The sequence below is a fragment of the Gracilinanus agilis genome, chromosome 4 (assembly GCF_016433145.1).
Source record: "Gracilinanus agilis isolate LMUSP501 chromosome 4, AgileGrace, whole genome shotgun sequence".
NCBI lineage: Eukaryota > Metazoa > Chordata > Mammalia > Didelphimorphia > Didelphidae > Gracilinanus > Gracilinanus agilis.
In genome coordinates this window covers 97,506,999-97,525,167 of record NC_058133.1, presented here as the reverse complement: position 1 = coordinate 97,525,167, position 18,169 = coordinate 97,506,999, and the positions used below count along the sequence as shown (strand labels likewise).

The following is an 18,169-nucleotide window of genomic DNA, read 5'->3' as shown; positions in this document are numbered from 1 at the left end:
ATGAGCATCACTTATCCTTAGACTCTCATGCTCCTGAGCTGTGCTGCATATCTTTTCAAATTATAACTTACATAAAAGTGATTTGTGTACAGGTTCAACTTTCTACCCTTATACAGACTATCCACCCTCTACTTCCATATGTTCCACCATCTTGATTGAACTATGATCTTTCACTCTCTTCTTTTGTTAAGGGTTTATGGAGTCAATCAATCAGTCAATAAGTGTTATATAAATATCTACTACATGCCAAGCGCTTTGCTATATACGATGTTGGGTAAAGAATAAATAAGTTCAGCTGCTGGAGGAAAATGTCAAGGGGATAAGAATTATGCTTAGTAGTGAGGATTGAAGAAGATGAGAAAGACTGAGGGAACTAGTGGTGGTAAGAATCCTAGTTTTCCTAATTTTTGATGTTATCATACTTTTTAAGCAGGTATTAAGAAGTCTGTAAAAACAGAATTCTGAGCTTGATCAAGTTGTAGAGAATATATGACATTCATTTTGTGGAGAATGAGGAATTCACAGTGTAATTGTGTTCAGAAGTTCTGTTTTTAAAACGTTTTTAATATTAAAAATTATCTTTATTTTATTCCAATAACAAGTTTACATATATGTTTTTCCAGAGTAACATGCTTCATGTTGTCTTCCTCCCCTCTTCCTTCCCCATTCTTGGAGTTGACAAGTAATTCCACTAGGTTATTTATGTGTTATCACTCAAAACATACTTCCATATTCATTTTTGTAAGTGAATAATTTTATAAAACCCAAACCTCAAAACATATAACCAAATAAACAATTGATAAATCATATGCTTTCATCTGCATTTCTACTCTAATAGATCTTTCTCTGGAGGTGTATAGCATTCTTTTTTCATAAGTCCTTCAGAATTATCTTTGATCATTGTATTGTTATTAGTAGGAAAGTCTATCACATTTGATTGTCCCACAATATTTCAATTACTGTGTACAGTGTTCTACTGGTTTTGTTTATTTCACTCTGCATCAGTTCATGTAGGTCTTTCCAATTCTTCCTGAAATCATCCTGTTCATCTTTCATTGTAGCACAATAGTGTTCCATTACTATCATATGCCACATTTTTTTTCAACCATCCACAATTGAGGGTTTACTTTCCCTTTAGTTTCCAATTCTTTGCCACCACAAAAAGAACAGCTATAAATATTTTTATACAACCAGGTCCTTTCCCATTAAAAAAATCTCTTTTGGATATAGGCCTAGTAGTGGTATTGCTGGGTCAAGAGGTATGCATTCTTTTAAATCTCTTTGGGAATAATTCCAAATTGCCTTCCAGAATGCTTGGATCAATTCTCAAGTCCACCAGCAATGCATTAGTGTCCCAATTTTGCCACAAACTCTCCAACATTTATTATTTTCCTTTACTTCATATTTAATAATCTGATAGGTATGATATCGTACCTTAGAATTGCTTTAATTTGCATTTCTCTAATCAAGAGGGATTTAGAACATTTTTTCATATACTTATTGATAGTTTTGATTTCTTCATCTGAAAACTTCCTTTTTATGTACTTTGACCATTATCAATTGGGGAATGACTTGGATTCTTATATATTTGATTTTGTTCTTTATGAATTTGAGAAATTAGACTTTATCAGAGAAATCTGTTATAAAATTTTCCCTCCCCCAATTTGTTTCTTCCCTCACATTTTTAATATTAAAAAATATAGTGCTAGATTCAAGATAATTTTTCTCAAGAAACCAGCTAAAATTATAAGATCTAAATCAAATAAGACTTTTATTGCTTGCTAAAGGTCTATTTATCGAAAGAAGTTAGAGAAGGTATGAAGAATGCCTAGTTTCAAGGCAGGAGAATAGGCCTCCTTAGTTAGTACTTTAAATTGCCCAGGTAATCATTACTTCATAAAAAAATCATCACAATAACTTGAGTAGGTGAGAAGAAATAGGAATTATGATGTTTTAAAATAGAACATTTAATATTGATTAATGATGTAGGTACACTTAAAGCCAGATATCATGGCTTCTTACTGGCTGGGGTTCATATTATAGCTAGAAATTTTATAATTTTCTAAGGTTGACAAACCATTTTATTTTATTTTATTTTTGTTTTTTTTTTAAATGCTTAACTTCTGTGTATTGGCTCCTAGGTGGAAGAGTGGTAAGGGTGGGCAATGGGAGTCAAGTGACTTGCCCAGGGTCACACAGCTGGGAAATGTCTGAGGCTGGCTTTGAACCTAGGACCTCTCATCTCTGGGCTTGGCTCTCAATCCACTGAGCTACCCAGCTGCCCCAGACAAACCATTTTACATGCTATCTTATTTGAGCCTCACAGCAATCCCGTAAGTTAGGTGCTATTATTATCACCATTTTACAGTAGAGGAAGCTGAAACATAGTGAGACAAGGTGTTTATAACACAATGTAACAACTGTGTGAGGTAGGATTTGAACTCGGGTCTTTCTGACTCCAAGACCTGCTCTCTATCCACTGTGAGAAATGATTGTCTCAAGTAAAAATTTAGGAATTTCATAATGGAGTGAGATAATTGAGATAAAGAATAAAAATCTGGTGTAGTTCCAAATAGGGACTTTGTTCCCTCTTACTTAGGTTGTAACACCACTACTCCCTCCCCTCAGGAGCAATAATAAAAGAAAATAGGTATATACTGTTATGTCTTAAATAATAATTCACATGTTTGTTTTTTTTTTTAAAATAAGAACACTGCCTGCTTTTGCTGCCCTTTAAACTTGATGAAGGAAGTAATATTGGTTTAGGTAACAGCAGTTCAGATAATGGTAGAGGCATAGAACTAATATTGTAACAAATACAGCTTTGATCTGCATCTAATAACAAGGAAGCCCACTGAGCAACTCCATCAACTATTTACTCTATAGTAATATCACTTCTATTACATTATCTATCTAAAGTAGGTGGAAGAGGACCCGAAGATATATTTATGTTGGTTTTTTTTTTTTTGCTACCACTTTGACCATTGCCTGGTATTGCCCTAGTGAATGTGGGAGAAATCAAAAGCTATTTCTAAATTTCCAAACTCTCTCATCTTCTCTGCAGTCAACATCTTCGGTGGTTTATGGTATGTCCCAGTGCATGGACAAGCACCACACATAGGAAAAGGCATCCTCCAAAATGATAGTTGCCTAATTTTTGTATATTTCCCCTTTGTACTGTTTTCTTGCTATTTTTCCCACCCCATATAATTTTATTTATTCAATTAAAATATTTCTCAATTTTTTGTGAATAAATTTTACATTTCTTTTTAAAATTCTCTCCCTACCTTTTCCTCATTTTTTTCCTCATGAGAAAGCAAGCAATTTAGTAGTGATTATTCATGGGAAGTTAGGCAAAACATATTTCCATGTTAGCCATATTGCACAAGAAAACACAAACTAAAAATTCCCCTCAAAACTAAGAACATAAAAAAGAATGCCTCAATTTGCATTCAGTCTCCACCAGTTCTTCTTATGGAGGTGGAAAATATTTTTCATTAAAAGTCCTTCAAAATAATCTTGGATCATTGTATTGCTTAGAACAGTTGTCATTCATAATTAAGCATCATACAATACTGCTGTTACCCATCATCATCATCCCAGGAGTATCACCCACTAGACAATAGCCCTGAGGAGCAATAGAATTCGAGGAACTCACACAGTGATTTTCCTTGTGTAATTTAAAATTATTTTCCAAAATATTTGTATGAGTTCATAATACCACCAACAAAGTTGTGGTTTCTCCAAAATTGATTCTTACTTTTTAATTTTCTTTGCTAATTTGTTGAGTATAAACTGAATTCTCAAATTTTATTTAATTAGGGTTTCTTTGAGTGTGCTTTTATTTGGTTATCTTACTTAACAATTGTTTATAAAGAATTGTTTATTTCATTTGAATTCTTATCCATTGGGGAATGGCTCTTTATCATGTGGAAGAAAAATGCTCCAAAATACTTTTGATTTAGCTAAAATTTTTTTTATAAACATCTTTTATTAATGTACAAACTGCTTGTTTAGGGAAATTTTTTGATGAATAGTTTCTTCTGCCAATAAGTAAAAAATGCCCTTTCTGATTAAAGGCATTTATATTTTGCTTTCATAGTGATTGTGAAATAAATGGTGGATAAATTCTCCTGCTACATAAAAAATCCAAAACTGTATAGTAAAATCTTCCTTGAATTGTATACCTTGGGGTGAATGTTCCTTAGCTTATCAGTATTTAAATCAAAGTAAACAGCCTACTCCCTATATGATTATCAAATTAGCAGAGGGAATAGCCTTACTTTTTTGGGAAGATAGATTTTCCCTAAAGGAAAGCCCACAGTAGCTTTATTATCTGTACTAAATCATCTTAAAATTGGGAATTTCTGCTCTTTCAGAATATTGGGAAAAAATTAATATGCTATTTAAACATTTATTTTTAGTTTTTGTAACATATTAAGAATCTATAGTAATATAAGCTTCCAAAATGTTATGAATTCCTGTGAATTTTCCACATATTTTTCATATAGAATCTTTAGAAGATATATTGGTGCAATTTTTACACTCAAAAAATTTCTATTCTCGTTCTAGTTTCATTGATTATTTTCTCATGCAATATTTTTTAAAATTTTGTGTAATCAAAATTATCTTTAAATAACCTTTCTTGTTCAACAATATGCCTTTGTCGGTTAATTTTTTTCCTTATAAAGCAGTGATGTTGGGATCAAATAGAAATGAGCAAGCTAAACTGTTCATAAGGATTCCTGCAGGCCACATATTGATTGAGAAAACCACATTTCAACATTATGCTTCTTTATTTTTTTTTTGTTTAGTTTTTAAAATTATGCCCAATAACATTTTAATCTTCTTCTGGCCACACTTTAGAGTGTTTGAACCTCATATAGTCTAAAGACTTCCTATATCATACTTCTAAGGATTAGAAATTGTTGAAATTTGGGAACGAGAATAGCCTAGATACCTCCATAAAATCTCAACCAAGATCTAAGAATATAATCAGGAGACTTCTGGGCTAAGATGGCCACAGAATAGAAGCAAGGGTCATCCTCTCCTAACCACCTACCAATATAAAGCACCTCAAAAGGACAAAATCCCAAATCAGACAGGTAAAGAGGCTCTTCAAGGCACGGTCTTGAAGGTAGGCAGGGTTTGGACATTTCCACACAATAAGAGGATAAAATTACTCCTACCAAAGCATGAGCTGATCACTCTTCCCCCACTCCACCTACAATGCCAGAATCATAGCATCCAACAAGGAAAATTAAAAGATAATAGCTGAAAACCAGTCTTTAAAAATGAAAACTGGGCAAAAGGGAACTAATGATCTCACAAGACAGCAAGAATTAATAAAGCAAAGTTAAAAGAATGACAAATTAGAAAGAAACATGAAATATCTCATAGAGACTGAATTGGAAAACAGGTCTAGGAGAGACAATTAGAGAATCATAAGCCTACCTGAAAATCTGGAAATAAAAAGAAACCTTGACATTATACTACAAGAAATTATCCAAGAACACTGCCCTGATATTATTGAACAAGAGGGCAAAATAGACATTGTAAGAGTCCATAGAGCACCCTCTACATTAAATCCTTAAAAGACAACCCCCAGGAATGTAATTTCCAAATTCAAGAGCTTCAAAGCTAAGGAGAAAATATTGTAAGAAGCCAGAAAGAGACAATTCAGATATCAAGGAGCACCATTCAGGATTATATAGGATCTGGCAGTCTCCACACTAAAGGACCTCAAGGCTTGGAATATGATATTCAGAAAGGTAAGAGAATTGGGTCTACAATCAAAGTTCACCTACCCATCAAAACTGACTATGTACTTCCAGGAGAAAGTATTGGCATTTAACAAAATAGAAGATTTCCAAGTATTTGTAAAGAAAAGACCAGACCTAAATGGAAAATTTAATGTCCAAATACAAAACTCAAGAGAAACATGAAAAGGTAAGTAATAAAGCGTAAGATTTAAATTAATGTCCAATACTTCAAGTATTATTTTTTTAAAGTTTATCATCTGACAAAATAGAACCACATTACTAAGTTTTTTACCTGCTCAAAAATCCCTCATCTACCAAAGCCATTACAGGAAGATAAGAGAGTGAGACATGGAACTCCACTGAATTTATAGCCTTTCTACATTAGCATATAATGACAGGAAGTGAGTGGAGTACTGGGGGTGATAGTTTTGCTGGGGATCATAGTATTTAGGGTAATAGATTCTAATTACACAAAAGAGAGGGGAAAATTTTCTTTAAGGACTTCAGTAAGGTCAAATTATTTATACATTGATATGGAAAAATGATATTTCCAACTCTTAAAAACTGTATTAACTATCATAGTAGTTAGAAGAATTATTTATAGGTAGTGGTGGGATACTAAGTGGTTTAAGATGATATGTAAAAAAAGAAAGGGGGGAAAATAGAAAATGGCACCAAGAAAAACTTGAAGGAATAAGAAAAACAGGATAATTTATACTACTTAAAAAGTGCATGGGAGGGGGAGGGGAAGAATACTATTATAAGAAGGAGAGGAAAAGAGTGCTAATAGGTAATACGTAAACATTACTCTCAGTGGAATCACCTCTGAGAGGGAAGAGCATCTAGATCCATTCGAGTATCATATTCTATCTTACCCTTCAGGGAAGCTGAGAAGGAAAAAAAAAACAAGGGTGGGAGTGGGGTGGGGAGTACTAAAGGGAGTGAAGACAGGAGGAGGGAATTTAATAGACCTTAAATAAAAATAAAAGGGGAACAAGAAGGGAGGGGGTGGGATGGTAGTAAAATAAGGGTGAGGATTAAGGGGGTTGATTAAAAGCAAGAGACTGGTGTAGAAGGAAATAGTAAAAGGAAGGGCAGAATTAGGAGAGGAAATCAAAATGATGGGTAATACATAGGTGGTAATCATAACTCTGAATGTGAATGGGATGAACTCACCCATAAAACGGAAGCAAATAGCAGAGTGGATTAGAAACTGAAATCTGACCATATGTTTTTTATAAGAAATACACATGAAGCAAGTAGACACACACAGGGTAAAAGTAAGAGAATAGAGCAAAATCTATTGAGCATCAACTGATTAAAAAGAAGGCAGGAGTCACAATCATAATATTTGACAAAGCCAAAGTAAAAATAGATCTGATTAAAAGAGTTAGGGAAGGTAATTATATGCTGATAAAAGGCAGCATAGACAATGAGGAAATAGCAGTACTCAACATGTATGCATCAAATGATATAGCATTCAGATTTTTAAAGGAGAAATTACTGGAACTTAAGGAGGAAATAGATAGTAAAATTATACTAGGGGAGACCTGAACCTTCCTCTATCAGATCTAGATAAATCAAACAAAAAATAAATAAGAAAGAAGTAAGAGATGTGAATGAAATCTTAGAAAAATTAAAGTTAATAGATATCTGGGGAAAAACGAATAGGGACAAAAAGAATATACCTTCTTTTTAGCAGCACATGATGCATTCACAAAGATTGACCATGTACTCAGGCATAAAACATGGCAAACAAATGCAAAAGAGCAGAAATAATAAATGCAAACTTTTCAGATCATAATGCAATAAAAATAATAATTAGTAAGGGTACATGGAGAGGCAAATCAAAAATTAATTGGAAATTAAATAATGTGATTCTCCAAAATTGGTTGGTTAAAGAACAAATCATAGAAACAATTAATAAATTCATTGAAGAGAATGACAATGAGGAGACATTATATCAAAATTTTTGGGATGCAGCCAAATCAGTACTCATGGAAATGTATAACCCTGAGTGCATATAGTAATAAATCAAGGAGGGAAGAGGTAAATGAATTAGGCATGTAAACTAAAAAACTAGAAAGAGAACAATTTTAAAATCCCCTATGTAAAAACAAAATTAGAAATTCTAAAAATCAAATAGAAATTAATAAAATTGAAAGTGAAAGAACTATTGAATTAATAAATAAGATTAGAAGCTGTACTTTGAAAAAATAAATAAAATAGATAAAGTACTGGTTAATGTAATAAAAAAAGGAAAGAAGAAAACCAAATTAACAATATCAAAAGTGATAATGGAGACACCTCTAATGAAGAGAAAATTAAGGTAATTATTAAGAACTATATTGTCCAATTATATGGCAAAAAATATGGTAATCTAAGTAATATAGATGATAATTTACAAAAATATAAATTGCCTAGATTAACAGTAGAAGAAATAGAATACTTAAATAATCCCATAATAGAAAAAGAAATTGAACAAGCCATCAAAGAACTCCTTAAGAAAAAAATTTCCAGGACCATATGGATTCACAAGTGAATTCTATCAAACTTACAAAGAACAACTAATCCCAATATTATACAAACTATTTGACATAATAAGCAAAGAAGGAGCTCTACTGTATTCCTTTTATGACACAAATATTGTACTGAACCCAAAGCCAGGTGGATCAAAAATAGAGAAAGCAAACTACAGACCAATCTCCTTAATGAACATAGATGCAAAAATCTTAAATAGAATACTAGCAAAAAGACTCCGGCAAGTAGTCACGAGGGTTATTCCTTATGATCAGGTGGGATTTATACCAGGAATGCAAAGATGGTTCTAAATAAGGAAAACCATTCACATAATTGACCATATCAACAAGCAAACAAACAAAAACCACATGATTATCTCAATAGATGCTGAAAAAGCCTTTGACAAAATACAACGATCATTTCTGTTGAAAACACTAGAAAGTATAGGAATAGAAGGGCTTTTTCTAAAAATAATAAACAGTATATATTTAAAACCATCAGCAAGCATCAACTATGATGTGGATGAAATCAGAAGCCTTCCCAATAAGATCAGGAGTGAAACAAGGATGCCCATTATCACCTCTATTATTTAACATTGTACTGGAAACACTAGCAGTAGCAATCAGAGAAGAAAATGAAATTGAAGGCATTAAAATAGGCAACAAGGATACTAAACTATCAATCTTTGCAGGCGATAGGATGGTCTATGTAAAGAATCCTAGAGAATCAATTAAAAAGCTAATGGAAATAATCAACAACTTTAGCAAAGTTGCAGGATACAAAACAACCCCACATAAATCATCAGTATTTCTATATATTTCCAACACATCTCAGCAGCAAGAGTTAGAAAGAAATATTCCATTTAAAATCACCCTAGATAATATAAAATACTTAGGAATCTATTTGCCAAGACAAACACAGGAACTATATGAACACAACTATGAAACACTTTCTATACAATTAAAACTAGATTTAAACAATTGTAAAAACATTAATTGCTCAAGGCAAGGATGAGCTAATATAACAAAAATTACATTTCTACCCAAATTAATTTACTTATTTAGTGCCATACCTATCCAACTACCAAGAAACTTTTTTACTCAATTAGGAAAAAAAAAACTATAACAATGTTCATTTGCAAGGACAAAAGATCAAGAATTTCAAGGGAAATAATGAAAAAATGTGAAAGATGGAGACCTAGCAGTATCAAATCTTACACTGTGCTATAAAGCAGTGGTCATCCAAAAAATATGGTACTGGTTGAGAGACAAAAGGAAAGATCAGTGGAATAGACTTAGGGTAAATGAACTCAGTAAGATAGTGTCAGAAAAACTCAAAGATCTTAGCTTTTGGGACAAACACTTACTATTTGACAAAAACTTCTGGGAAAATTGAAAAACAGTATGAGAGAGATTACCTTTAGATCAACAGCTCACACCCTACACCAAGATAAATTCAGAATGGGTGAATGACTTAAATATAAAGAAAAAAACCATAAGTAAATTAGGAGAACATAGAATAGTTTACCTGTCAGATCTATGGGAAAGGAAAGATTTTAAGACCAAGCAAGAGAGAGAGGATATAACAAAATGTACAAAGAATAATTTTGATTACATTGTATTAAAATTTTTTTGTACAAACAAAACCAACACAACCAAAAATAGAAGGGAAACAACAAATTGGGAAAAATCTTTTTAATAAAAACCTCTGACATAAGTCTAATTCCTCAAATTGATAAGGAACTAAATCAATTCTACAAAAAAAGTTATTCCCCAATTGATAAATGGGCAAGGGACATGCATGAATAGGCAATTTTCAGATAAAGAAATCAAAACTATTAATAAGCACATGAAAAAGTGTTTTAAAGCTCTTATAGTCATTGAAACGCAAATCAAAACAACTCTGAGGTACTACCTCACACATAGCAGATTGACTAACATGACAACAAAGGAAAATAATAAGTGTTGAAGGGAATGTGGCAAAATTCTAACATTAATGCACTGTTGGTGGAGTTGTGAATTGATGCAACCTTTCTGTAAGGCAATTTTGAGCTATGCTCAAAGGGCTTTAAAAGACTATCTGCCTTTTGATCCAGCCATAGTACTGCTTGGTTTATATCCCAAAGAGATAATGAGGAAAAAGGCTTATACAAAAATATTTATAGTTGAGCTCTTTGTGGTGGCAAAAAATTGGAAAATGAGAGAATGTCCTTCAATTGGGGAATGGCTGAACAAATTGTGGTATCTGTTGGTGATGGAATACTATTGTGCTCAAAGGAATAAAGAACTGGAGGAATTCCATGTGAACTGGAATGACCTCCAGGAATTGATGCAGAGTGAAAGGAGCAGAACCAGGAGAACATTGTACACAGAGACTGATACACTATGGTACAATCGAACATAACAAACTTCTCTACTAGCAGCAATGCAAGGATCCAGAGCAAGGCTGAGGGACTTATGAGAAGGAACACTATCCACATCCAGAGACAACTGTGGGAGTAGAACCATAGAAGAAAAACAACTTTTTGATCACATGGTTCGATATGATTGGGGATGCAGACTCTAAGAGATTGCCCTAGTGCAAATATTAATAATATGGAAATAGATCTTTATCAATGGCACATGTAAAACCCAGTGGAACTGCTCATTGGCTATGGAAGGGGTGTGGGAGGAGGAGAAGGAAAGAACATGAATCATGTAACCATGGCAAAATATTCTTAATTATTTATTTATTTAATTAAATGAACTTAAAAAAAACAGAAAAAATATACGAGAGAAGGAAATGGAAAACCACTCTAATATCTTTATCAAGAAAACCTCTAATGGGGTCATGGGGAATCAGACATGACTGAATCCACATCTGATTACAGAGCTAATATTCTTATATTCTTTCCAAAGTATGACAAATCTGTAATGGCTGAACATACTTTCAAATGAGATTGTTGAACATAACTGGTTCACTTATCTTTTACTGTTTGTTACAAGAGAAGACTCACTGAGTAAAAGGAAGAGAATGTGGAGATTCAAAAACTAATATCATAGAAAAAAGTTATCAATGAAGTCATTAAAAGTACATAAGACCCTCCCACCCCAAAGAAAATAATTAGAAGAACCATTGAGAAAGAAAAACAAAGCAAAATATCAAAAATTTCTTCTATTTTGTTCAAGACTACACAATAATACTACCAGAATCCTATGGAAACTTCAAACAGAGGCATGCCAGGGAATATTGAAAATAAAGCTCTTTAAATGCCTTGTGCCATAGGAGACAAGGACAGACTAGTGCTTAGTCCAGTCTATTTTGATCCCTGGCTGCAAGAGGACACAGATTTATAGCATTATCCACTATAGAGTAATCCATGAATACCAGGTACAGTAAAAGAAAGGACCAAACAAGCACACATCATGGAGAATTCCAGGAGTGGTAGACACAGTAGGAATAGAGGTTACACCAACATCCATAGCAGGGCCATTCACTGAGGCAAAGTGAAGAAGGAGGCAAGATCAGACTACCTCTTATTATAGGGCTGTCCTTAAGCCTTTCTTAAAGATAACACAAGACTGGACCACTGTCCAGTCTTCTTTTAAGTAACAATAGGAGAAAGGAACAGATGCATATCTAGGTAACTCTTGTTGATTTGGTTTTTGACTTTATTTCATTTCTTGCCTTGGTGCTATGATGTTTTGAAGATTGTTTACTCCTGTCCATATCCAGCACTAATGTCTGCAGATATCTGTCTCTCTGTGCTCTCCTGGGCTAGAAAAAATAATCACTGTAATTTTCTTTAGATTTTTCTATAAGAATTGTCATTTTTTTGATGCATTGATTTTCTAGATCTTCACAAAGGAGCTTTGGTGGGGTATTATGATGTAATTTTTTTTGCTATTGGAACATCTTGACTCCATTTTGTGTGCATATAGACATCTTGAATAGGCATTACAAATGGACAATAGGATGAGACATGACTAAACAAGAGGAGAACAGGTTAGGCTGATTTTTGCCTCTGGGAAACCAGGGAATTTTCTTAATATCCCAAAGTTTCACCCTAAATAAAAGCCCTTTTAAAATAACAATATTTATGTGATGAATCATAGAGCAAAATTTTCTGAAGAACCAAATTTGAAGATCACCTGAAATACGATGAAGAAATGTGAACTGGACAGAGACAGGCCGTAAAACATTCTAGACAAGGAATCATGCAGGAAAGTAGGAAAAATTGTCATTAAAGAAATACCTAATCAAAAGAAGTCTTGGACTGATTATATAACACGAGCAAGGGAGAAGCACTATAAATGCAATGTGTTCCAATGATAATTTTTCAATATCGACAGATCTTAAGGAAGACTTCTTTCATGTAGGGTAAATTCACAACCACAATTCTATGGAAATAAAGGTACCAGGGTCATACAGGAAATGTAGGCATAGATGGGCTTTAGTCTACATAGTTAGAAGGAATGCCTACAAAGTCACACAACATGGATATGCATGTCTAGATTGAAATCTATATCATTTGTAAGAGTATCCATATCAATGTGATGATAGATCTCCTAAGCATATTTGAAGTTTTTCAAGAGATTCAAATAGAGGCACATTAGAGATAGGAAGAAATCTGGAACTAGAAAGAGTAAGTTGAAGATGGAAAAAGGGGTGTAAAAATCCACTATTTTCAGGGGATCACAATAATGTTAGAGAAGAACTTCCTACTATTTTAAAAGAAATTTGGAAACCTAGATCAGAGCTATAGGAGATACTGATGATTAAAAAAATAAAAGAAAACATGGAAGCAGAGGAGACAGAGAAGGGAGAAAGCCAGGAATGTGTAGTGTCATGGAAGTCAAGGTTAGAGAAAATGCCAAGGAATTGATTCAGTAGTTTAAAAGACATCAGAAATGTCCAGAAGAAAGAAGATAAAATAGAGGGTATGATATTTGACTGAGAATATAGAAACAATAGAAGTGGCATTAAAATAACATTCATTTAATTCCTTTTCCTGAAGACAGGACCACCAAACTCTTTCTGAAAGATTATAATAAAATATTATTTAATTCCTTCTATAGAAATAAATTGTATTACACTGCATAACTCATATAATTTCAATTCACCAAACATTTAAAAAAGCCTTTGTGCTTTTTAAGATATGGAGGTTTGGAGGACATATACAATTCAAATTTCTGCCAAAAATTTGAAGTATCACCTGCCCTCATTGAACTTATGATTTTAATAAGCAATTTGTTTTTCATTAATCAATTTAATTAAATTAGTGAAACATAAGAGATAAAGGCTTTTCCTTGGAATCAGGTTGACTAAGTTTAAACTACTATCTCATCCACACTGATGGAATGAGCCTGGACTTGCCAATTAACTTTTCCATATTCCAGACAATTCTCAAAGACTGAGTTCAAAAGCATTGATAAGTTTCCTTGTAGTTCTCTAGACCCATGAAATCACTGGATAGGGAAAAGAATCCAGAAAATTAGTAAATACCTTTGCATTGAGGATCCCCTTTCCAGTTGCCTCCTGTACAAGTCACTTCAATTGATCCTTCAGGGTGAAAATTTGATGAACACTGATAAATCACACTATCTCCTGGCATATAATATGTTTTAAAAGTACCAACAATGTCAGCATTATTAAACTTGGGTGGAGGTAAACATCTTGCATCTGAAAAATATGTTTATTTGTGTAATTAATTGCATTTGAAAGAAAAATATGATCAATCAAATAAATACAACAATATGGCAGTAAACAGACTCTAGTTTTTCAAGCCACTTACTTTAATACAATAAAATTTTGGGATTTTATTACAGCTTTTCCCAGGACACCTTAGCTAGGCATAGAGAATGAAAGGGGATTCAGAATAAATAAAAGCACTAAGTTCCCAAAAGAGACAAGGAAAACAGAGGACTCTAGTGGGAAAGAAAGGGACTCCAAAATCTTAGGACCTGTGAATTTGCCATATGCACCTGAACCTCATATACTTATTAGTTTGAGCTTTCTTTCACTCTCACCACTGAGCCTGTCTATCTACCTATTTTTTTTTTTGAGGTGGGGAATAAACCGTTTCCCCAACGTAAAGAGGCATTTATTCTTTATTCAAACCTAACTATGCAATTTCAGTAAATAATTTTCCCATATTTTAAATTAAAAGGCATTTTCCTTCTTCCCACAATACTCAAATATTAAAAATGTAAAAAGGAAAAGTAAATCTTTGTAATATTTATGCATATTTATATCTGAGTAGTAATAATATTGATATTTCTATAGTGATTTGGAATTTGCTGAGCACTGTGCCTCTTTTTTTTTTGGCTCATTTATTCCTGGTAACAGCTCTGTGAAGTGGATACCATAGAGATTAATGTTTCCATTTTACATATGAGGAAAAATGAGACAGAAAAGTAAATTGGCTTGCCCAGGATCACACAGCTAATAATGATTAGAAATGAGTTTTGATATGTGATATTTAGATACTAATCACAGTAGTTAAGTCACTCAATTTTATAGCCTCTCAAAAAGATAAGCTGAAAGTCACTGTCTCCTGAGCATTAGAGAATATCACTAATTAGAATACTGGAAATCTATAATTGATTTTTATCAAAGTCTCTTCTCACACTAAAAATTTCACTCAGTCAATGAATCAAACGTTGTGCTGAATCTTGGGTTCAAGAAAGGTAAAAGATAATTTCTGCCTTCAAGGAGCTCGTCGTCTAATGGGGAGACAACATGTAAACAACTACATACGAACAAAATATGTACATGATAAATTATAAATTAGTAAGAATATTGGATTATCATGAAAAGTTTCCTAACTAGAACTTGAATGGAGCTAGAGAAATAGGAGACTGAGAAGAAGAGGGAGGGCATTACAGACATGGCAAAAGAAGAACTGTGACAATACAGATTAAAATTCAGAGATGTTAGTAACTGATGGGGGGGGAAATGATACACATAAAAAAGACAGAATAGTGCACTGAACAGAGCTTTGAAGTCCATTCTGTTGGTGACAAGACAGGACTGCATATTACAAAAAGTAGTCAAATGAGAGGTAAAAAACTTGAGATCCAGACCTTGTACTACTATTAAATTGCCATACTTTAGTAGTCAAAATCACTATATAACTTTGGACCTCATTTTACTCATGTGTGAAAAGAGGGGATTGGGAGATGATAATTGTGGAGGTTATGTCTCATATTTATATAGTTTTTCTTAAAGTTTAAAGTTTCTCTCATAGCTATCTTGAAGCACAGAATGCACACTTTACATATGACAAGAGAATCCATCTTTTATTACCTTTACTATTTTTTTCCTCCTAAAATTTACATCATCATATTGTAAGACTACAATGTGGGAGTAAGAAAAATTACCCTTCAGGGTCAGGAAGACTGAATTCTGGTGCCTCATTGAATAATAATCAACATACCTTAAATTTATACCAGGGAATACTTTTTCTAGCTGCTTGCCCATAGGTTTTTTCTAGTTAAATATCAGTTTTTTGAGCGCATAGATTGTCTTATTTGTCTTATTTTTATTTGTATCTCTCCAGCATAATGCTCTGGCATAATGCAAGGACTTAATCCATTCTAGTTGACTGATTCTATTATGAGTGTTTAGAGCTACTATCTTGTGGAAAACTTGCCAAGAAGCATCATTACCAACACAACGAGGAGGTGAGCTCCATTTTCCCATGTGGCATTTTATCTCCTCTCCTCCTATCATCATGAAACCCTGTTGACACATGTAGCTCACTATAGTATCATGTCCATAGATATTGGGCTCCAAATTGTCATTGTCTTCTGAAGTTTTCACTGACTTAAGGGCTCCATATTTTATAGCAGGTGGTTTAGAACATGGCTGTTTTTCTATATGAAGAAGAGAGTATAGTTATAAAACAAGTACAATTATTTGGAGAAAACAAAAAATGAATATCCTTTTATATTTAAAATAACTTCAAACTTTCTTAAAAATTAAAATAATGTATAAATATTTTACAAATGCAGTGAAAAGAACACTGATCTTGGAGTCAGATAATCTGAGTTCAAATTCCAATTCTGCCATTTACTATCTATGTGATATCAGGTGAACCATTTAAATTCTGAGTCATATGTTCTTAAGCTAGCAAAGGATATTGTTGGACTCTACATGACCTCTAGAATTTCTGCCAGCTCTAGATCTAAGATCCTATAGTTCACTTATATTTCTTTATTATTCCCCTTTCTATCTACTATTTATTTATGTGACTGACTCATTCTTCTTTTTCATTACCATGTTAAGGGAAGACTAGTACTGTCTAGTACTGGACTGTGAAGACTTGCTAAGCCCTTTTCAGGACTTTTTTCCTCTTTTAGTGTCCACCTGCCACTCAACTGTAAACTGTGACTCCAAGAGGCTGTAGCATGTGCCACAGCCACACTCCAGTAAACTGTCTTGGTAGATGGGCTAAACCAGGTTGAGGGTATCTGTGAGTTAGCAGGATGTCTATCTAAGTTATTCAAAGACCTCCCCTGGCAGAAGGGGCAGATTAGAAGAATTTGTTCCAATGGACCATGAAGGCAGCAAAAGTAGGCACTGTGCATGTTTTGGGCTTAATTAGACATTTAAGGAAGCTAGGTCATCTACTAAAACCCTGTCCATCTCTAGTTATCTTGACTTTTGTGGATTTTGATGACTCTGGAAGGGAGATTGAGGCTGACAAGTTTGTAAAATTCTGCCTCACTTAAATCCAATTTATGAGTCATATGATATCTTGTAGTGATATTACTTTGGCCCTTTTTAAGTACAAAGGACAAGAACCAACCCACCAAGATGAATCTGAAGGACCTTTAAGATAGTAGAAAATAATACACTAGGGGTATCTTCTGTTTCACATCCTTGAGCAGTTTTCTAGGAAGAAAACTTGCCTATATCCAGAGACATTTAGCTCCAGGGAACTTAGAAAAGATGACTCTTTTTATTGTTACATAACCCATACTAACCTTACATAGAGAAGTAAATACAATTTTTGGAAGAAAACTATTTGACAAGATAAAAAATACTAACCAATGCATCGTGGTAATGAATTCCAGTGTCCATTTTCACATATTATCTCTTCTTGTCCTTGAAGAATGTAGTTTTCTTTACAAATAATACCTATTTTTTCACCATCCTTATAATTCACCATTATATTAATATCTTGAGAATTAGGTATTTGTGGTGGAGGTGTACAAGATTTCATTGCTGGAAGACATTAATATTATGTGGTATAATTTATGATATTAATAATTATATCTAGCTCATATGTCAGGTGTTATAGTTTCTCCAATGCACAGCATTTCCAAGCTCAAGTTAAATGAGGACAAATTAAAAACATTATGCAAAATCAATGTGTTACTGAGTATAAGAAATACTTATTTTTCTCCATAACTGCTTTTCTCTCATTGCCTCTATGAACCTCTAATTTATACATGTTTTTGCCAGTCTGCACTTGTGAAGATGAAATTAACTCTCTCCCTGCCCATTTTTAGAATTAATCACCAAAAGGGTACACATCCCACTTTTCCTTAAGTGGGGGAGGTCTGTGACCTACATGTGATAGTGGGTGATGAATCAGAATCAACCAACTACCCCCTGGGCAGTACTATACAAAGTTTTAGCTGTAATTGGTACATGTAAAATGGTAGGAAGGCACAGGCAGTGATGAAAGGAATGATCTTTATAAGTGGCAAGAACTTCCTGTGAGGAGGTCTTTTGCCTTGAACTGGACCCTGGAGAAGCTCTGACTGAGCACCTTGGTCTGCTTTCTATTTCTCCTTATAAATTTGAGTGAAAAAGGCTTCCTTGGATTTTTCCTGGAGGTATTAGCCTCCAAAGGGGCCCTTTGTTGGGAAGAGGCCTCTTGGCTAAAATCCTTGTTA

At 33.5% G+C, this 18,169-nt stretch overlaps 1 protein-coding gene across 1 annotated transcript in view; it reads right to left on the bottom strand.

Annotated features, from left to right (window-relative positions):
• The window catches only part of LOC123245941 (complement factor H-like), a 141,296-nt gene that overhangs the window by 6,200 nt on the left and 116,927 nt on the right, over positions 1 to 18,169 (bottom strand). Inside the window, exons 10-12 of the mRNA XM_044674910.1 lie at positions 17,316 to 17,492; positions 15,932 to 16,138; positions 13,767 to 13,943 (exon numbers count right to left, since the gene is read on the bottom strand). Of these exons, the coding sequence (XP_044530845.1) occupies positions 13,767 to 13,943; positions 15,932 to 16,138; positions 17,316 to 17,492 (561 nt within the window). The remainder of the gene's footprint in view (positions 1 to 13,766; positions 13,944 to 15,931; positions 16,139 to 17,315; positions 17,493 to 18,169) is intronic.